This window comes from Epinephelus moara, chromosome 4 (assembly GCF_006386435.1).
Source record: "Epinephelus moara isolate mb chromosome 4, YSFRI_EMoa_1.0, whole genome shotgun sequence".
Taxonomy (NCBI): Eukaryota; Metazoa; Chordata; class Actinopteri; order Perciformes; family Serranidae; genus Epinephelus; species Epinephelus moara.
In genome coordinates, this window is record NC_065509.1 from 29,546,848 (window position 1) to 29,563,721 (window position 16,874).

The 16,874-nt window shown below is 44.3% G+C and overlaps 1 protein-coding gene across 10 annotated transcripts in view; it reads left to right on the forward strand.

Annotated features, from left to right (window-relative positions):
* pcdh19 (protocadherin 19) overlaps positions 1 to 16,874 on the forward strand; it is a 70,124-nt gene that overhangs the window by 19,552 nt on the left and 33,698 nt on the right. For 5 of the 10 annotated variants that reach the window (XM_050042665.1, XM_050042668.1, XM_050042671.1 and 2 more), the window contains exon 3: positions 15,605 to 15,663. In XM_050042665.1, coding sequence (XP_049898622.1) covers positions 15,605 to 15,663 — 59 coding nt within the window. The remainder of the gene's footprint in view (positions 1 to 15,604; positions 15,664 to 16,874) is intronic. The other 5 variants (XM_050042664.1, XM_050042667.1, XM_050042670.1 and 2 more) reach the window with 1 other exon arrangement.

Below are 16,874 nucleotides of genomic sequence, written 5' to 3' on the forward strand. Positions count from 1 at the left end.
GTGGGGACAGAGCAGCCTTGCCCTGGCTGAGAAGCTTGTCTGTGGCTAAGCTGGTTGGCAGTGAGAGTCAGGTACACGGCATGGAAGACATTTTGAGTGCAGTCACGGGAGGTCAGCCGGGAGCAGAAGGCAGAATATTCAGTGTAGGTGAGGACGGTTTTGGGTTTTGTTACTACGTGTGTTCGCCTGGTGGCTGAGTGAGAGCATTTTCTAATTATAGACCTCCGTCGTTTGCCTTGTTAGTAATGCTGGTAACAAGCCAGTCGCCAGCTTGCATGAGCAACTGCAGAAAGCTGACTTTTGGTTTAATTTGGAGGACTAGCTATAATCCAGACTAAGTCCCTTAAAGCTGAAGCCCCCCCCCCCCCCCCCCCCCCCCCCCCCTTCCCCCACTACTGTTGGATTATGGGAGTCTTTAAAAGGATAAGGACCTGCTTATCACTGCTTCCCTCAACACTTGTTTGGGACTTCAGATGTGGGGGAGGACGGTTTCATCGTCACCCGACGTGGCCAGTGCGGATATGAGTCATAAAGATTAGGCATCTGATGACTGAGATCAATGATAATCACAATTTATGGTTTTTAAACCCCCACAGTCACAAAGGCATATGGATCTGAGCATATGCCTGCGCTCCCACCCCAGTCATTTTCATCAGTAAGTTGAGTCTAACTGAATGAAGCAGCTAAATCAGATGTCCTGCAGCACTTTATGCTTGTTGCCTTTAATCATTTTCACACAGACATTCATGAACTGTTTGACTCAACAGCTCCAGCCTTTGTTGCAGGGAAAATGTGGATCTGAGACCAGGCGAGGATCAGAAATCACTGATCAAAGCTATGATGACTGAAACCTGCAATCAGCCTCGATTTAACATTGTTTCCATGTTAATCAATTTTCACAAAATAAGAATAGTAGACAGAAAATGAACCATCTCAGTTTTGAATGGGTCTAATAATAACATTAAACATTAAAGCATCATACTAATGTTTCTATCATTAATCTTTAAAAGGAATTTAAAGGAATGGCTTGACATTTTGTTGTTGTTGCCAATCAATCAGCTCAGACTCCAGTTCACCACTGCCCAGGAAATAGTCCAGTACAAAGCCCTCGGTAAAACCACAAGGTGCTTTTTTTTTTTAACACCTCAGGTTTTGAACAGACATGATACAATGTGCAAGTTTATTGGTGAAAGTTGTTTCTCACCAGTGCGATGCAAAAATGCGGTGCAAAATTTCCATGCAGGTGACAACTGTGCAGGCCTGGTGCAGCGCTAATTTTTCACATTGCTGTGTTCCATTTCCATCAGAAAGTTTCCTCCTAAAAAGTGCCCATGTCCACACCTAACATCAAAAACCTTTCCAGACAGTGAGTTTCAAAGGGGCTAATAATCCCACCCAAAAGTTGATGCTAAAGCTAGCTGCTGCGGCTAGCACCATTCCATGTCCAACATATCAGCTACATTAGCATCGTCATTGTATCCCAGCTGAAGACGTTCCCCCTTTTTAGCGGCAAGCTAGATATGACCTGAGGGTAGACACCAGTTGGAACAAAGGTTTTCTTGGGGCAAACATATATTGTTCTGCAAGGCTGTGCAAGCAATCATAAGAACCCACAAGATCAGTTTTTATACATTTCGGTGAAGAATCAGTCCTTTCTGTGAAATGGCTTTTAGAGGTGCAGTTTTCACCTTGGACGGAGGCTAAGCTAAGCTAAGCTAACTGTCTCCTGAGATATGAGTGGTATCAATCTTCTCGTCTAAGGCTACATCCACATAAGGGAGCGATCACACCGAGATGAAACGCTAGAAACGCGTCGCCAGTAAAACCACTGTTTTCCTATGATACGGCGCGTCTGACCGGCATTCAAGCGTCTTTTTAGATGGGCGTTTTTTCCGGCGTCTTTTTAGACGTGCATTTTTGTAGATACACGTTTTTAGACGCGCGTTGACGCTGAAAAGTTAAAATATTTTCAACTTTTTTGAGCGTCAGACGCCAGTAGCTAGCACGCATTGAATAAGCGCTTCCAGCGTTTCAAGTGTCTTTGAAGCATCCGTGTTTCTAGCGTCTCATTGATGATCACCCCCTAACTGCTGCTACGTTTACTCCCACTGTTCACACTACTCTTGCATTTCCAGAAACCTTAAAAGGAGATTTTTGAAAATGTCTTTGACCCAGTTTTAGTATGAAAACTCGGGAGCTGCATTTAAGGGTGCTTTCACAGCTGCCTTGTTCTATGTTTTGTTTACTTCCTGGATTTTTCCCGCATGGAAATTCTGACCAATCAAGAGCAGCTTTCTCATGGAAGGCATTTTATCTGGTCCACTTGTAAATGCTGCCGTGAGAATATGAACCAACTCTAGGCAATTATGTAACTTTGAAACAAAATTAGTCCCTGATTCAGACCAAATCAAGTGAACTCTAGGTCTGAAACCACCCTGGGCACAAATGGAGACTTTCGATAATGATGACGCAGACACCTACGCATTTGCTTTGCAACTACTTTCAATCTATGATATCAGCCACCTTGACTGCATTATACTCGTGTTACTTATAGTAACAGTTCCACCTCGTCGTCAGTCCAAGCAAATAAATCTTACTGATTTTACTTTTTACCATTGCTGTACTTCCTTCGTCGTATTTTCTGTACCTAAGCAACCAACCACATATTAAACTCTCTGCTGCCTGTTTACATCGAAAAAAAAACCCCCAAAACTTAAACAACGATTTTGTTTAAAACATAAAAACAGTGATCTGTAGAGCGGCTGCTTCACGGTTCAGGTGACATCGACAAAGACAGGAGCCACAGAGCCATAGGTTTGTCCTACCAGTTTGAGGCTGTTTTTATCACTCCCTGCTAATGAAGTGTTGTTGGGGCGGGAGGGGTCCGTCAGTGTCACAACAGGGAATAGAGACCAATCTAGCACACATAGGCATATGTGTTGTTTGAGATGCTATATTTGAGTGTGAGTCTGTTACTTATCTCATCGGGGTGTGATGGTGGCGAGGTGAGGGAGCCGAGTGAATTCCTGGTGGGATCCAGGCTGTGAACCCTGAGCTCTCATCTCGGGAGCAGACTGGGAGTTACAGAGAGAACCAGGCCACATGAGGGAGGAGGGGGGTGAGTGTAGAAATAGAAGTACCTCTGTGTGAGCACTTGTTTACCTCAGTGTCAACATTTTTGACTCAGCTCATTAACCTGTGCACCTGGGTGAAGCAACACATCTCTCGCTTTCTCTCCCTCTCCTTTTTCTCACAATTAATAATGATAACTAAGGGTAAGCATAAATACATTACACGCGAGCTAATGAACAAATGCAACAACAACAGGGTGACGGGGCGGCTATCACACCTCAAAGGCGGCGAATCGATTTCAGCTGATACCAGTTCACAGATACACCCTGTAGCACTTTCCTCAAATCTAATCACGGATCCATTGAAACTACGTTAGCCGGGAGTCTACTTGCCATTAAAATGGGTTTTCAATTCCTATTATTTTGAGAGCATTGGTTAAAAATGAACCGAGTGCAGAGGTAAAGTAACAACCATTCGTCTTCCATCTCTGAAAGATGGAAAAGGAGAAGAGTCTCCACGTTCACCCGAGCTCTCCCCTCCTCTTATCGCTCCCCCTCTCTCCTTCCTATTACCCATGCAGCCAGCATCCTCTCTAAATTGTTTTGCATGACCTTTGCTACAGTAGCTCTAATTATTACCATCACACAGGCCCTGTAAGGCACACAGCTAATTATACTGGATTTATCTGAAGGGACATTGGTGCCATTCTTCATAGGCATGTCTTGGCTACCGTCAGTGCGGGTGATCTAAACCCAGAATAAGGTTAATTTGGGTAATACAGTAATAGTAATTAGAGTCACAATAATTACAAGCATAGTTGTAATAACAATGAGGACCAGGTTATTAGTAATAGGGGTCCAAATTAACTCGCTACATATGCGATACCTTATGTAATTGAGAAGAAGTGCGTTGCCAAAAAAGAGCGAGGGTGAGAAGTGCTGTGCAATATGCATAATGACGTTATTATGTTGCCGGCTCCTCTGAATCGATGTTTGACAGTGGTAGTTGAAAGATGTGTTTTCAAAAGCATTGTGGGATTACCCGTTAGTGTAGGTACCAGGACCTCTAGTCATTGCATCTCATAAAGAGTTGTTACTAGAGGAAGTGATATTTTTCAAAGCTCCAACATGAATGAAGAGGGGCAGTTGGAGCCGTCTTTTGGCTGGCGGGCAACTCATGTAATGAGCCTAAGAGGGTTCCAATTATTCCACTTGCGATCAAAAAGGAGAAGGGGATTACTTCTCTTGCCTTTTTTTTCTTTGACATTTTACACAGTAACATCTTTTGATAGGGGCTGGGGGAGAGAGGGAGGAAGAAAAAAAAAAAAAACACGATTGCTAGTGAGCGCCTGATAGTCTTGAACAGGCTCCAGCAGTACAGTCCTCTCTGTCTGCTGAAACAAAGCAATGCTCTTGCAGCATATTTTTTTCCTTTATTTTTTTGGATGTTTTTGTAATAAAACTACTTTTTCCCACTGCATGGTACATTAGCTTCCTCTCAGACCGTGTCACCTGCACAAGACAGAAAGGGAGCTTTCATATGACCGCAGGCTTTGGCTACAGCAGACTTGATGGCTGATCGCTGCCATATTTTTCCACACAGCTATTGTAAATTGTGAGGAGGCATGTTGGGTACTCACTCAGTCACTGCAGTTGTTTTCCTCCTCTGCTTAACAGTGTAAGTCATGTTCCAAGCAATGCAATGGGGAGTTGAATTATTCGATTGTGTACTGATTTTTTTTTTCTTCTCCTCCTCATTTATTAAATTCCCAGATTACAAGTAAAAGCACATTAGATGCCTGGCGGTAACTAAAAGGATTTCTCCACTATAGGATATCAAACTATATCAGCCTAGGAGAAATAAACGACGAGAAAAAAAAAAAGACAAACAATATTATGTACCACTGCACTGAGACAAAGAGAACTCCAATCTGCATCAGCACAGATAAACATCCACCCCTAAGATATGTTCTTGGTAGATAACAGCTTAGTGTGTGTGTGTTTGCAACACGCACACAAACAGACACACACAACTGCGCGGAGCTTTGATAAGCACGAAAATTACTACGTGTTGTTTATGGTGGCAGAACAAAAGGATTCAAGGTCTTCATTTCAAGAAATCAAGCTGTGGAAAGGTGGATGCAGGGTTTAAGATGCATTTCAATTGGATGGGTTTGACTTCATAATATAGACATAATTAGGGGGGAAACGAGATATGCGCCGGAGTGTTTGTGTGTGCATGTGTGTGCCGGGGGTTTGAGAATACAGTGCCATGCTTTCCCCTGTGGATCCACTGCAGCGTTGGAAGCAGAGATCCACCGTCTGTTGCTGTTTTCCATGACCCCGTATATCCCCCCGCAGTGAAAAACGATGTTTGCCCCCAAAGACGGCCCTAATACAAATTAAATTAAATGAAGTCAGTGCGGCTAATCCCTGTGTGTTTCAGCTGCTGAAACACCCCCCCCCCCCTCCTCCCCTCCCTCACGACTGAGTGGGTCAAGCCCGCTGCATCTGGCCCCCTCTCCATTGCTCTCAAGCTGCTGGGCTCCCAGTCCCTGACGGAGACGACAGCAGGCCCCCACTCCCACTTTCTGCCCCACTGCGACTGTATGAGTGTGTTTGTGTACGAACACGTGTGCCTCACTGTAAATTTGCCTTGTGTTATTCCCTTTCTGACTCACACACTGTTTATTCCCGTTTGCTTGTTTTGCTTTTGCGCCTGCGTGTCTGCATGTGAGCATTTCTTCAAGAAAGATTTATATTTGTTTGCGACCGGCTTACACATCTCACACATATTTCTTGTTTTTGCAGGGGTTTAGAATCTTTTTTTTTTTTTGTTTTTTTTTTTTGTAAATTTACAGTCTAATGTAAAATATAGAGGACTCACATGTCCACATCTCTCAGACAAAGCACTAAACAGCAGTGTAATGGAAAACAAACAGTAACGTCGGACCACTTAGTGTTGTTTTGTTCTGCCTGTGCCCTGATGGCAGCCTGTCACAGCCCTGTTAACAAGCTGGATTTAAAGATGCGGTGGTGATGTGCAGGCAGCTAATACTCTGCTGTCAATCCCGGTGCTGACAGCTGCCTAGAAAGACCATCTCAAATATTAGCACCAGATGTGCTTTCATGAAAGCGGCAGCAAACAGGATCAAAAAGCTAACTAGGCTTCCATAGCTGGATCGCTGATAGGAGTAGCCTTGTTGTGACGCGAGCTAAAAGATCTCGTATGCCCATCTGTTTAATAAAAAGCCCCTTTCTGTGATACGTACTTTGGCATGGAGCCCGTTCGTCCACCCCTGATTTGTGCACCGGCTCTGATTTGCGAGACAAAGTGCACTGACTGAGTTCCAGCAGCTGGTGTACACCGATATTGTGTTTAGGGGGTTGTGGGTTAGGAGGGCGGGTTGCTTTTTTGATGAGCTGGAGTCTGGAGTACATGTTTGTGTGTGTGTGTGGGGACAGTATGTGCATTTGTGTGTGTGCGTTGCGGATCTGAGCACCTGCACACATGCCCTTTTGAAAAGCTCCATCACCCCTCCATCCAGCCAACACGCAGTGTAAACATGGTTTGTTTGAGCGAGTGGCCTGGGGTAGTTGGATTAATGAGCGCTGATGAAGTTCCACTTGTATCCTGGGTGCTGCCTCCCTATTTGCTGGAGTGGCTGTGATGTGGTAGTGTGTCTGGAGGCGGTGACTCATTCCCTTTACCCAGTGTCAGATTAAGGCATGTCAATAAACAGACCCACTCAATCCATCTCCGAGTGACTGCATCCGCTCACAGAGCCTCCCAGTCTGTAATGAGCTGCTGCAAATCTCCATCCAACTAAAATGTCTGGAAAGATGCCTTGTCACAGTGAGCGGGAGAAAAAGGAGAGAGGGAGGGAGACTACAGCAGCACCGATGTGACTGGCAGCCACCTTTAAGCTGCTGAGAGAAAATGTATACCAAGCGTCGCGCTCCACCATGTTGCAGAGTGCAAACTTCATCAGCTCCCCCTCGCAGATTCCTCACTCCTGTCATCCCCGTGTGTATCGAGTTAATCAAAAATTAATTCTGAGTTTCCTGATTTCAAAAGTGACTCAAAGTCGTGCTGTTTATTCACTCGCTGCTCTCATGTAAGCATTTAAGGGGAATGTGTTTACATAATCTGCTGTGTCTCTGAATGTGTATTTTTAAGGCCCTGCCCAGGGGAGGTGGGAGAAACCTTTGGGAATTCCTCGTGCGCTAATTCAGCGTACCCCCTCCTCCCCCTCAACACTGGCTAATATAGGGCACAACCGAGAAGAGAAACGCTATCTAGTAATTCCTAACAATTAAATGACTGTTAAAAACATACGTTTGTAGTGCTTATTCCCAGAGGCTCCGCAAAACAATACCTGAATTAGGTGTCAACATTTCCGGAATCTGTTCATAAAATTACCACCTACACCTCTCGCGTGGCGCCATACACACATTAATGGATTTTGGGATGAGAGGAGTGTGAAAACTTTTCGGTCTGACATCCAAATTAAAGAAAATCCCTCAAGACTCGCCTTAAGGGGAAGTGCCTGCTATTTGAGTTTGATTAGGCTCCGCAGGCTTTGAGAAAAGTAAGCCGATTTCTTTTAGGAAACAGCCCAGATAGTCAAGTCTTTTTCCTCCCTCCTCCCTCCTTACTATGTAAAACCACGAATCTCATAGAGATGCTCAGGTTTCTTCTCTGACTTGGTGATAGAATAAGTCTGGAGACACATGCAGACCTGAACAGGTGTTAAATGAAACTCTATCCAGCCCCATGTGCGCACCGTGACGCTGTATTCATTCCAAGCAGACACTATATCTCCCATCTGAAAGGCTTAAAAGCAGCAGCCTTGTCTGTTAAGACAAAGACAAAACAAAAACAGCGACCCTGGAACCCACACAGCCACCAACAGTTTGAAACATGTTGGTCCTGAGCAGTGATACTCTGGTAAGACAACAGCTCTGACTTAAGCCTCTTTAGCGTCAGCCGACTCCGCTGGAATGCAGACGTCTGCAGAGGGGGCCTATTATTTAAAATCTTTTCATCATGCTGAAAGGGAGGGAAATAGCTTTGACGTTGAGAAGCTCATGAATAATGAATGTTGTTTCTATCAATGTATGTATAATTAATCACATCTCTACTAACTGGACTTCTGTGGAGCCTGTAGGCCTGAGTGACATGGAGACTGGTCTGGACTATTGTCTCTGTTTCACAATAAAAGACAGCCGCATTATCTTCCGCAGTTTCCTACATGGGGAGGGGGGGTTAATACACAGGTGGAGCAGGCAATAGCTTTAGTACTTTAGCCTTTTTCTCCCCCCTCACTTTACGAGAGCAGGGGGTGATTGTTTTGAGTCGGAACGAGCAAATATTTGTTCGATTTCACACGGAAAGGCAAGAAAAATGAGGAGGAAGTGCAAGCAGGAAGTGCTGTTGTATTTACGTGTCTGTTTCATTGTGTTTCGGAGGAGCTGTTATTTAGTTTGCTCAAACAATACTCAACACTTAACACATGTGGTCAAGGACACAATTGACCCCATAATAATAGCATTCAATTCGCCCAGCTTATTTATTTTTTCGCCCGGTCACAAAGACTGCCGAAATGTACAAGCTGCAGTGGAGCAAGGGAGCTTTTAAAAACGTTTTCACCACAGAATCATTCACTTTCATAACATGATTGATTCCCAAATGGGCTACTGGGTTTGGGGTGAATTGATGGGTGATGAAGTGAAATGATGCAGAGAATGTGGCAGGTTATTTGTCACACATGTACCCTTCTGTCACAATTGATTGTGTATAATTTGAGTTTGCAGGGGAGCCAGTTGATATTAAATGGTAACAACTCTCTGTATTCATCACGGCAGGCCCCCTTTAGCAGGCAGAAATAGAAAATGTAATCTCATCCACAACCATGGCTGTGCCTCAGGCACTCTTTCACCCTTTTTACCGCTGATCCTCCCTTAGGGGCCCTGCCCTCTATAAAGGAAGAGGGAAATCTATAATCTAGCAGATGGCAGAGGATCTATGGGAAATTCTATAATCGGGAAGAAGGTGATGATGATGATGATGATGGTCGTTGGGGTAGAGGGCAGCGAGGTGGAGGGTTACGACACCTCAGGGGGGCCAAAGAGCCTTTCTTCCTCCCCACATAAATGATAAACAAAACACACAGCCTCTCCGAGCAGGTGCCTCGGTGGTCTGTGTCTTCGTCATGGGTGTCACACAGACTGAATGTGAGCTGCTTAGAGGTGCTGCTGGGTGCAGACCCAGAGGCGAGGTGGTCGGGCGCCAGCTCAGCCCTGCAAGTCAGGGATTGTTGGAGCAGAGCTTTTGTAGGGAAGCGGAAAGAGAGTCTGTGTGTGCAAGAATGTGAATGTGCGAGAGGCTCAAAGTGAAGCATTTCTTTTCATAGTCAGAGTGTGGAGGATGAGAAAGTCACCTGCACACACACACGCACACACACACACACACACACACACACACAGGGAAACACACATTCCTCTGCATCCTCACTGCAAAATTACATGAGGGGAATACATGCATTTGTAAACAGGCAGTAACAGACACTGACCATCCTTCATCCGCTGGAGTTTTCCCTCTAATTTCCTCCTCCTTCTTACTTTTTTCATCACTAATCTTTTAACTTTATCACAAGCCGACCTGGGCAGGATAATGAAGCCTTTTTATTTTCTAATTGCAGCCGGCTTGCCCCGTAAACCCCCTGGATCGCTCTCTCCTCATCTCTTCCTTTAGCAATGGGATATCAATAACAAGGCACATTATGTGTAACATTTCCTTCCGGGACCGAGGGGAGTCCGCGGTGCGAGCTGCAGCACCGATAAACGAAGGCTGAGGCACAACCTCAGACTGCTCAAACGCAGAATGAAGCAGCAAAATTCGATCTGACAGTTTTAATTGATTCTGTCTCATCTGTTGTTCTGTATGTTGAAACCGTGCTTTTCGAGCGTGGCCGTGAGAGCGTTTTGTATCCACAACAAACGTTTCTTGATGTTTGTCGTCAGTTAAATTGACGACATTAAAGAGTTGCATCCATGACGGACATGAAACACTCACTCCTGTAATCAATTTTTCTCCTTTTAGACGCTCGTTTTTTTTTTATTTTTAAAACACAGTCTCGTACAGCGTGCCCCGCCCTGCTTAAATTACCTTCTGTTTTTAAGCAGCATTTAATGGATACAGTTTATCTCAAATGTTATCTTTGCTTAACAGATTGATTGTATGCATCTGTGTTTGAACAAGGTTTAATCTTGTAATTTGATAAATGGCAATTATTCCAGACAAAGATACAGACCTCTTATCAAAACTGCAGTTTTCTGCTTTCACGTCAGTTTGTTTTTCTGACTGTAAATGTAAAGGACAAACAATCCCTTTAAATAAAATTCTTGAAGCAGATTGCTGATCATCTCATGCATCCCTTTCTCAAAATAATTTGTTATCAGTGCATGTCGCTGCATCTGTCCATATTTTCCTAGCTTGCTTCTCTGTTTAAATGTTATTCTGTGCTGTATCAGCCTCAATAATACATACAGTAGGGCAGCTGTGTGACATTTTTTTTCTCTCTTTTTCTCTCCTATCTGTGTGACATCTGCTGAACTTGTCGGGTGTTTACTGGTGTAACAACTGGTGTCTTCACTCCCCCGCCCCTCCTCTTCTCTCTGGCGCTCCCCATGCCCCCACACAATGAATACACTTGCATCCAGACTACAGAACCAATTGTCACGCTGGGAGGAAGGCAAATCAAATCTTACGGCAGCAACTAGGCGAGGAGATTGCTTTTCCTCTCAGTGGCAGAGGAGCGAGCCCGTCGTCCCTGTGCCGCAGGTTTTACTGGAGAGACAGAAGCAAAGGGTGAAAAGGGGAAAGCTACTGGGCTGCAGCAGCTGGACCGCAAGTCTCCCGCAGGTCAAGTCTCACCCATTTCCTCCCATCTTCACCCTCTCCACTCTCTTTTCCACTGCCCTCCCCACTCATCCTGACACTACCTATCAGTCACCCAGTGACACCGGGGACTACATTCCTCCCTCCAGCCCTCCAGATGAAACGGAACAATAATTATGGGGATAGAGTGGCTCGGGCCGCCAAACTGGGGCCGCTCAGATCACAACAACACATTGTCCAACCTGATTAAGTAGCCATTTGTGGCGTCCTCGCTGTAGTTAAGCAGTCCTCATCCTCTTGCCTGAAACTTGACCTCTGAGCAAGATATATTGACATGTCCTCCAATTTGAGGTTGCTCAGAAATGCGGGGGAAGACATTACATTTCTTTACAGGAAGCCTGGCCTAATGCATCCGATTCTGCCTCAGAATAGTCCCTCTTGAGTGACTCAACAATGCCCAAGGTTATGCCCTCACATGTTGGGTGTTTGTTTATTTCTACTGACAATATGATAAATAGAGGAAATGTGGTTATCTCCACTCTTCCTTTGATTAACGAGCACCTGCTGCGTCGAACATGAGCTGCAGAAGAGGAAATGGGGAGAGCAGAAACATTGAATGGTTGAATACTGTGAAGAGTCTCCTTTGGTTGAACCTACCACACACTTAAGAGAGCTCCACGTAAAAAAAAAAAAACCCTGAGAGGGAATTGCATTATAAAGAGAGTACAGTTCCATTTCTGGGCTGGAACAGCTTGAGAGCCGGGGCATACTGCCTTCCTCTTCAGGCCGTGCTTACACAGAACCTGCCATCCAAACCAATTACAGGCTGCAGCCAGAGTGACATTCACAAGAAATTTTCTATCTTGTCTTTTAAATGAAGTTTTCCCCCTTGTTACTCATGCCTTGCATTTTCATTAGTCTCTCACTGGATGCGCAGCCACTGTAGAAGATGAGGCAGTTTAATTCGTGTTCACTGGGACCAAAGTGGAGCTCAGGAGAATACACACATATAGTTCATGTTTGCTATAGCAGAACAGCATTATTGATCAACATCACTGATCTATAATGGGAGCGTTTAACACATACATGTATGAATCTTTTAAAGGATGTAGTGGCATCTGGCGGTGAGGACGCAGAACTGAAACTTCTCCCATGTGCCAAGCGTGTAGGAGAGCTACAGTGGCCGACACGAAAACACAAATAGCCCCTATCTAGAGCCAGTGTTTGGTTTGTCCATTCTGGGCTACTGTAGAACAGCATGGTGGACTCAGTGGAAGAGGACCTGCTCTGTGTGTGGATCATGGATGTACAAAGAGAACTGGATACAGTGTCGTTGCTCAGTGATGCATGAAGCCAAAAAAGTTTGACTTCCTGGGTGTAAAATTACTTGGATCTTCCACATCATTTGGCCCATAGAGCAAATGCACTAAAGGCTAACTTGAATGGGTGTATAGAGATTAAATCATGCAGCATTTCTAGACTTTTGATATGTTGTCAGACCAAATTAATCAAATCCAGATAAAGGAATCATTTTGCAGGAATTGTGATGTAAAAAATGCTTCCACTCATTTACAGACATCTCTTTTTCCAATGAAAATCTATGGGAAAAAGTCTTTTTGGACCTCATGGCATCAGGTGACAGACCTGGAAGTTGTAATTCCACTTTTTGGCCACTATGAAAAATTGGCTTCAAGGCCTGACGCACTTCCTGAAGGCCTGATGTAGATAACTTGAATGGGGATAAGATGATTTAATCGCATGAATAAACTTTTCAAATGTTATCGGGCCAAATGAATTCAATCCCGATTAACAAGTCATTTTGCAGGGGCTGTGATGCCCATAAAAATGTATCTACTGGTTTACAGACAACTCTTTTCTAATGTAAGTCTATGGGGAAAAGTCTTTTTGGGCCTCATGGCATCACGTGATGGACCCAGAGGTTGTAATACCACTGTTTGGCCACTATGAAAATTGGCCTCAAAGCCCACCATACTTCCTATGGGCCTGATGTAGATAATTTGAATGGGGATAAAATGATTTAATAGCATTGATAAACTTTTCAAATGTTATCGGACCAAATGAATCAAATCCAGATGAATGAATCATTTTACAGGGGTAGTGAAGCTCATAAAGATGTATCTACTGGTTTACAGACGTCTCTTTTTCCAATGTAAATCTATGGGTAAAAGTCTTTTGGGGCCTCATGGCATCACGTGATGGCCCCGGAAGTTGTAATTCCACTGTTTGGCCACTATGAAATTTGGTTTCAAAGCCCTCACACTTCCAGAAGGCCTGATGTAGATATAAACGTCCCATGACAAGGTAACACAAACACAACAGTTCCTGTTCTGATGTGTGATAAACTAATTAAAACACAGTTATAAATATTATATTCCCATCCTGCCAATAGCTGCCCTGAAATCCTACACACCAGACCTTTAAGAGAAAGATACTCTTTGATAAAACACCACATACACGTCTTAAACATGGCATGATTTATAAATCAATTGAATATTACATGTTAATGATTAATTAATAACAAGTCTGAGTTGCAGCATGTTGCCAGTGATACCTTTGATATTTAATGGAGTCAAGCTGAACAGGAACAAAAGGAGTCAGGGGTAATACAAGAGAACAAACATGGCGTGCTCCAAATTAAGAGCTAATAATAAAACGTTAATTAAATTCCCTTTTATGAATTATCTGCTCTGTATTAATGAGTTAAAGTTTAATTAGGGGTAAATGGTAAAGGGAGACGGAGTGATGTTAACCTTCAGCGCAAACACATTGCATCATAATTTAGCGAACCCCAATCAGAGGCCTGCCCTTGCATTGTTGCTGATCATTATACAAGTTTCCTGCAAAAAATAATTAGGCGTAAAGGAGGTGAGGTGGCAAACAACAGCTTATCTCCTAATGACTGAAGGGAGACCTATGCACTTTGGAGAATACTGAAAGATAACTACACCTCTGACATACATATAAGTTCCTTAAAGTTTACAGCAACTAAAGAGCAGAGAACAGCAGATAATAATGCAGCGCAGCACATATGTCGTCTTTGAAGCCACAAGAGAAATGGCATCAATACCAAGAATCTAAACAAACAAAGACATGCATTTGGTCGCATTAACAAGCTCTTATATTTTTCATAGACTGCAAACAGGTCAGGCGCTATTTGCCAGAGGTAAACACCACACATTGGCTGCTGTGATCTGCCAGCATCGCTTTTTATTTATTTATGAATATATTTATTTCTATCAAACGAGATCCAAGAAGACTGGGACTAATGTTTGACATTTCCACTGCTCCCCCCCCCTTCCCTCCCCTCCCCGCCCCGTCCTCGCCGCTCACACTCCTCGGCATTGTGGTTTCACTTCCACGCAGACGCCGAAAAAGTTCAAAATGTTCAACCTCATTAACATCTAATAAGGAGAGCTCGCGCACAGTCGCACACTGAGTTTTAATCCAAATCTGTTTGGTCACCATGTATGACAGCTGTGCGGGGCCGCTGCTACCTCAACAGCAGGCCTGTGTCAAATGTGTAGCTCACTTGATAATCAGCAACTGTGCTCCAGTGCCTGCATTAACCTTTCTTATCATAGGGGTGACTCTTTTTTTTTCAACAGGGCTTTGATATCGGTACTGTAGGCTTCCCTCGGAAGTCAGCCATTGACTCGCAGCCTCTTTTTATCGGGATACAGTATCTGCGCCGTGGAATTTTAAGTGAAGGCTCTGCTTTCTTTCTGCAGAAAACACCTGCATCTTATCAAAGTTTGTCGAAAGGGTCGTATCCTGGCTTTTCACGGGACTGGGGAAGTCCTTTGAGAGGCTTTGATACCCTTTGGCCCTCTGACATCTTACAAAGTGTGAGAAGAAGCTTGGCAGACGCAGGAGGGGCTATACCTGCTCAGTGTACACTAACTCCTCTGCCCGTGTGTGCTCACTCGTCAGACATTCTCCTTGCTAAATAAATGTTGAGAAAAAAAGAATGAATGTAGGATGCCTTTGAACTGTGTTCTCTAATGTGGGTCAGAGATCTATCGTATGCATATTCTGAAAGCCTTTTCATCTGCAATTGCGGAGTTAAGATTCCCCTGGTACACTCTTAATTTCATCTACTTCTCTTGCGGTTATTTATTTAATATTTCTACATTAATGTCTTCTCAAACATGGTAAAAGTGAAGAGTTCAGAGGAGGAAGAAAAAAACGGGAAACTTTTCTTCTCCCCTCTGTCTGCATGATAGTCTGTCCGCCCTAATGACTCCATTTTAAAGACGGTGGGCTGACCGGCAGCGGAGGGAGGGAGCAAGGGATCGAGAGCGGGGAGGGTGAAGAGGAGAGGAGAGGCTGCGCTCACTGCAGCACTCTCCTCAGCTCTCAACTCCCAGTCAGCCTCTCTGTGTGTGTGCTTTGAAAGAGAATAGGATTCAGCCCTTTGAAAGCCGAGGCTGCTCACCGGGGCCTTTGTGTAAAATAACATTTCAACTGAAAGCCAATTACTGGTAACATTATTTTGGTTGCTTCCATTATTAAAAGTACCTCTCTCTGTTGCCCCCCCATCATCCCTCAACCACAACCCCCACCCCACCCACTCATCACCCACCCCACCCCCTGCATCGTTCTCTTGCAGACGGAGAATTATTCCATTGACTCCAGTTACGTGAACAGCAGAGCCCACCTCATTAAAAGGTATGTGTTGATTAGGAATTGTTACCAGCACCTCGTTACCATTGTTATCTGTAATTATTTTATCTAATGAGTGCACCGCTACCGTTGCAGCAGTTTGCATGTGTTCCTGCATGTTTCTCATTCACTATAATTGCAAAGGCAGGATAAGATTTTTGGGGATAAATAGCATTACTCCACAGTGCGTTTAGCAGGCATTTTGTCGAAATGAGCCACAAAAACTCGCAGTTTCAGATGATTAGATCAGCACACAGCAGCAGGATCAGCAAGTAATGATTTTCATATTTACAGATAACCTTGTTACTCGCCCATAATTCGGTTCATTAGCAGCACGTGGCTTGAATTGCATCAGGTTACAGCTTAAAACAACTACTCGGTGATTAAATGATATTCAAGAGATGTCTCAAGTGCTTCACTTCCACTGTTTCTCCAAACATGAAAAGCTTCATGAATAGTCAATAATTTGTTTTTCTTGAGGTGAAGAGAGGATGTTTTCATTGTGCTCTCACTCCACCTGAACCAGGATATGAGATAGGGGGTGTGGGAATGCAGGGTTGTGGGGGTCATATAATAATTCCCTGCAGCCATGGATTTGTAACCAGGCTCACTTGGGAAACCACACTTCTTCCCTTTTTACCTGCAGCTATGGAACATTCCTGCCTCCTCTTTTGTTTGAGGCCATCCCGGCCTTTTGAAAACCCATTATGGCAATTTCCCCCCCAAAAGATTCCCGGCATTAATGTAAACAAAGAGCATTCAAGTGTGGGCCTCTGCAGCACACTACAAAGAAATCCCCTCAGGAGCCAGTGAGCCTATGGTCTGGGACAGGTGCAATTACAGTGATAACATCAGAGAGCCAGCATTACCTGCAGTCCTCTCTCCCAGGCTGGAGAATGTGAGGCTTGAGGCCTGGGAATGCAGCTACCTTGTACTGTCCTTCACTTCTTCTGCTTTTCTTTTTGTTTGCACGCATTTGTTTACTCTCATTTTCTCCCTCCGTCTATTCTTCTCTCTCCTCCCTAACCTCCTTTCTGACACGGCGTGAACTCATCCATATATTTTTTCCTTCCCCTGCAAGAACACATGTTCATATATTCACCCCTATTTAGTGTTGTTTGTAAAGCGGAATTTGTTCCAGTGGGATGGAAATCAAATGAAGGGAAATCATGCTGTTACTGTGCAGCTGTTGATTGTGCCCCCCCCCCCCCCCCCCC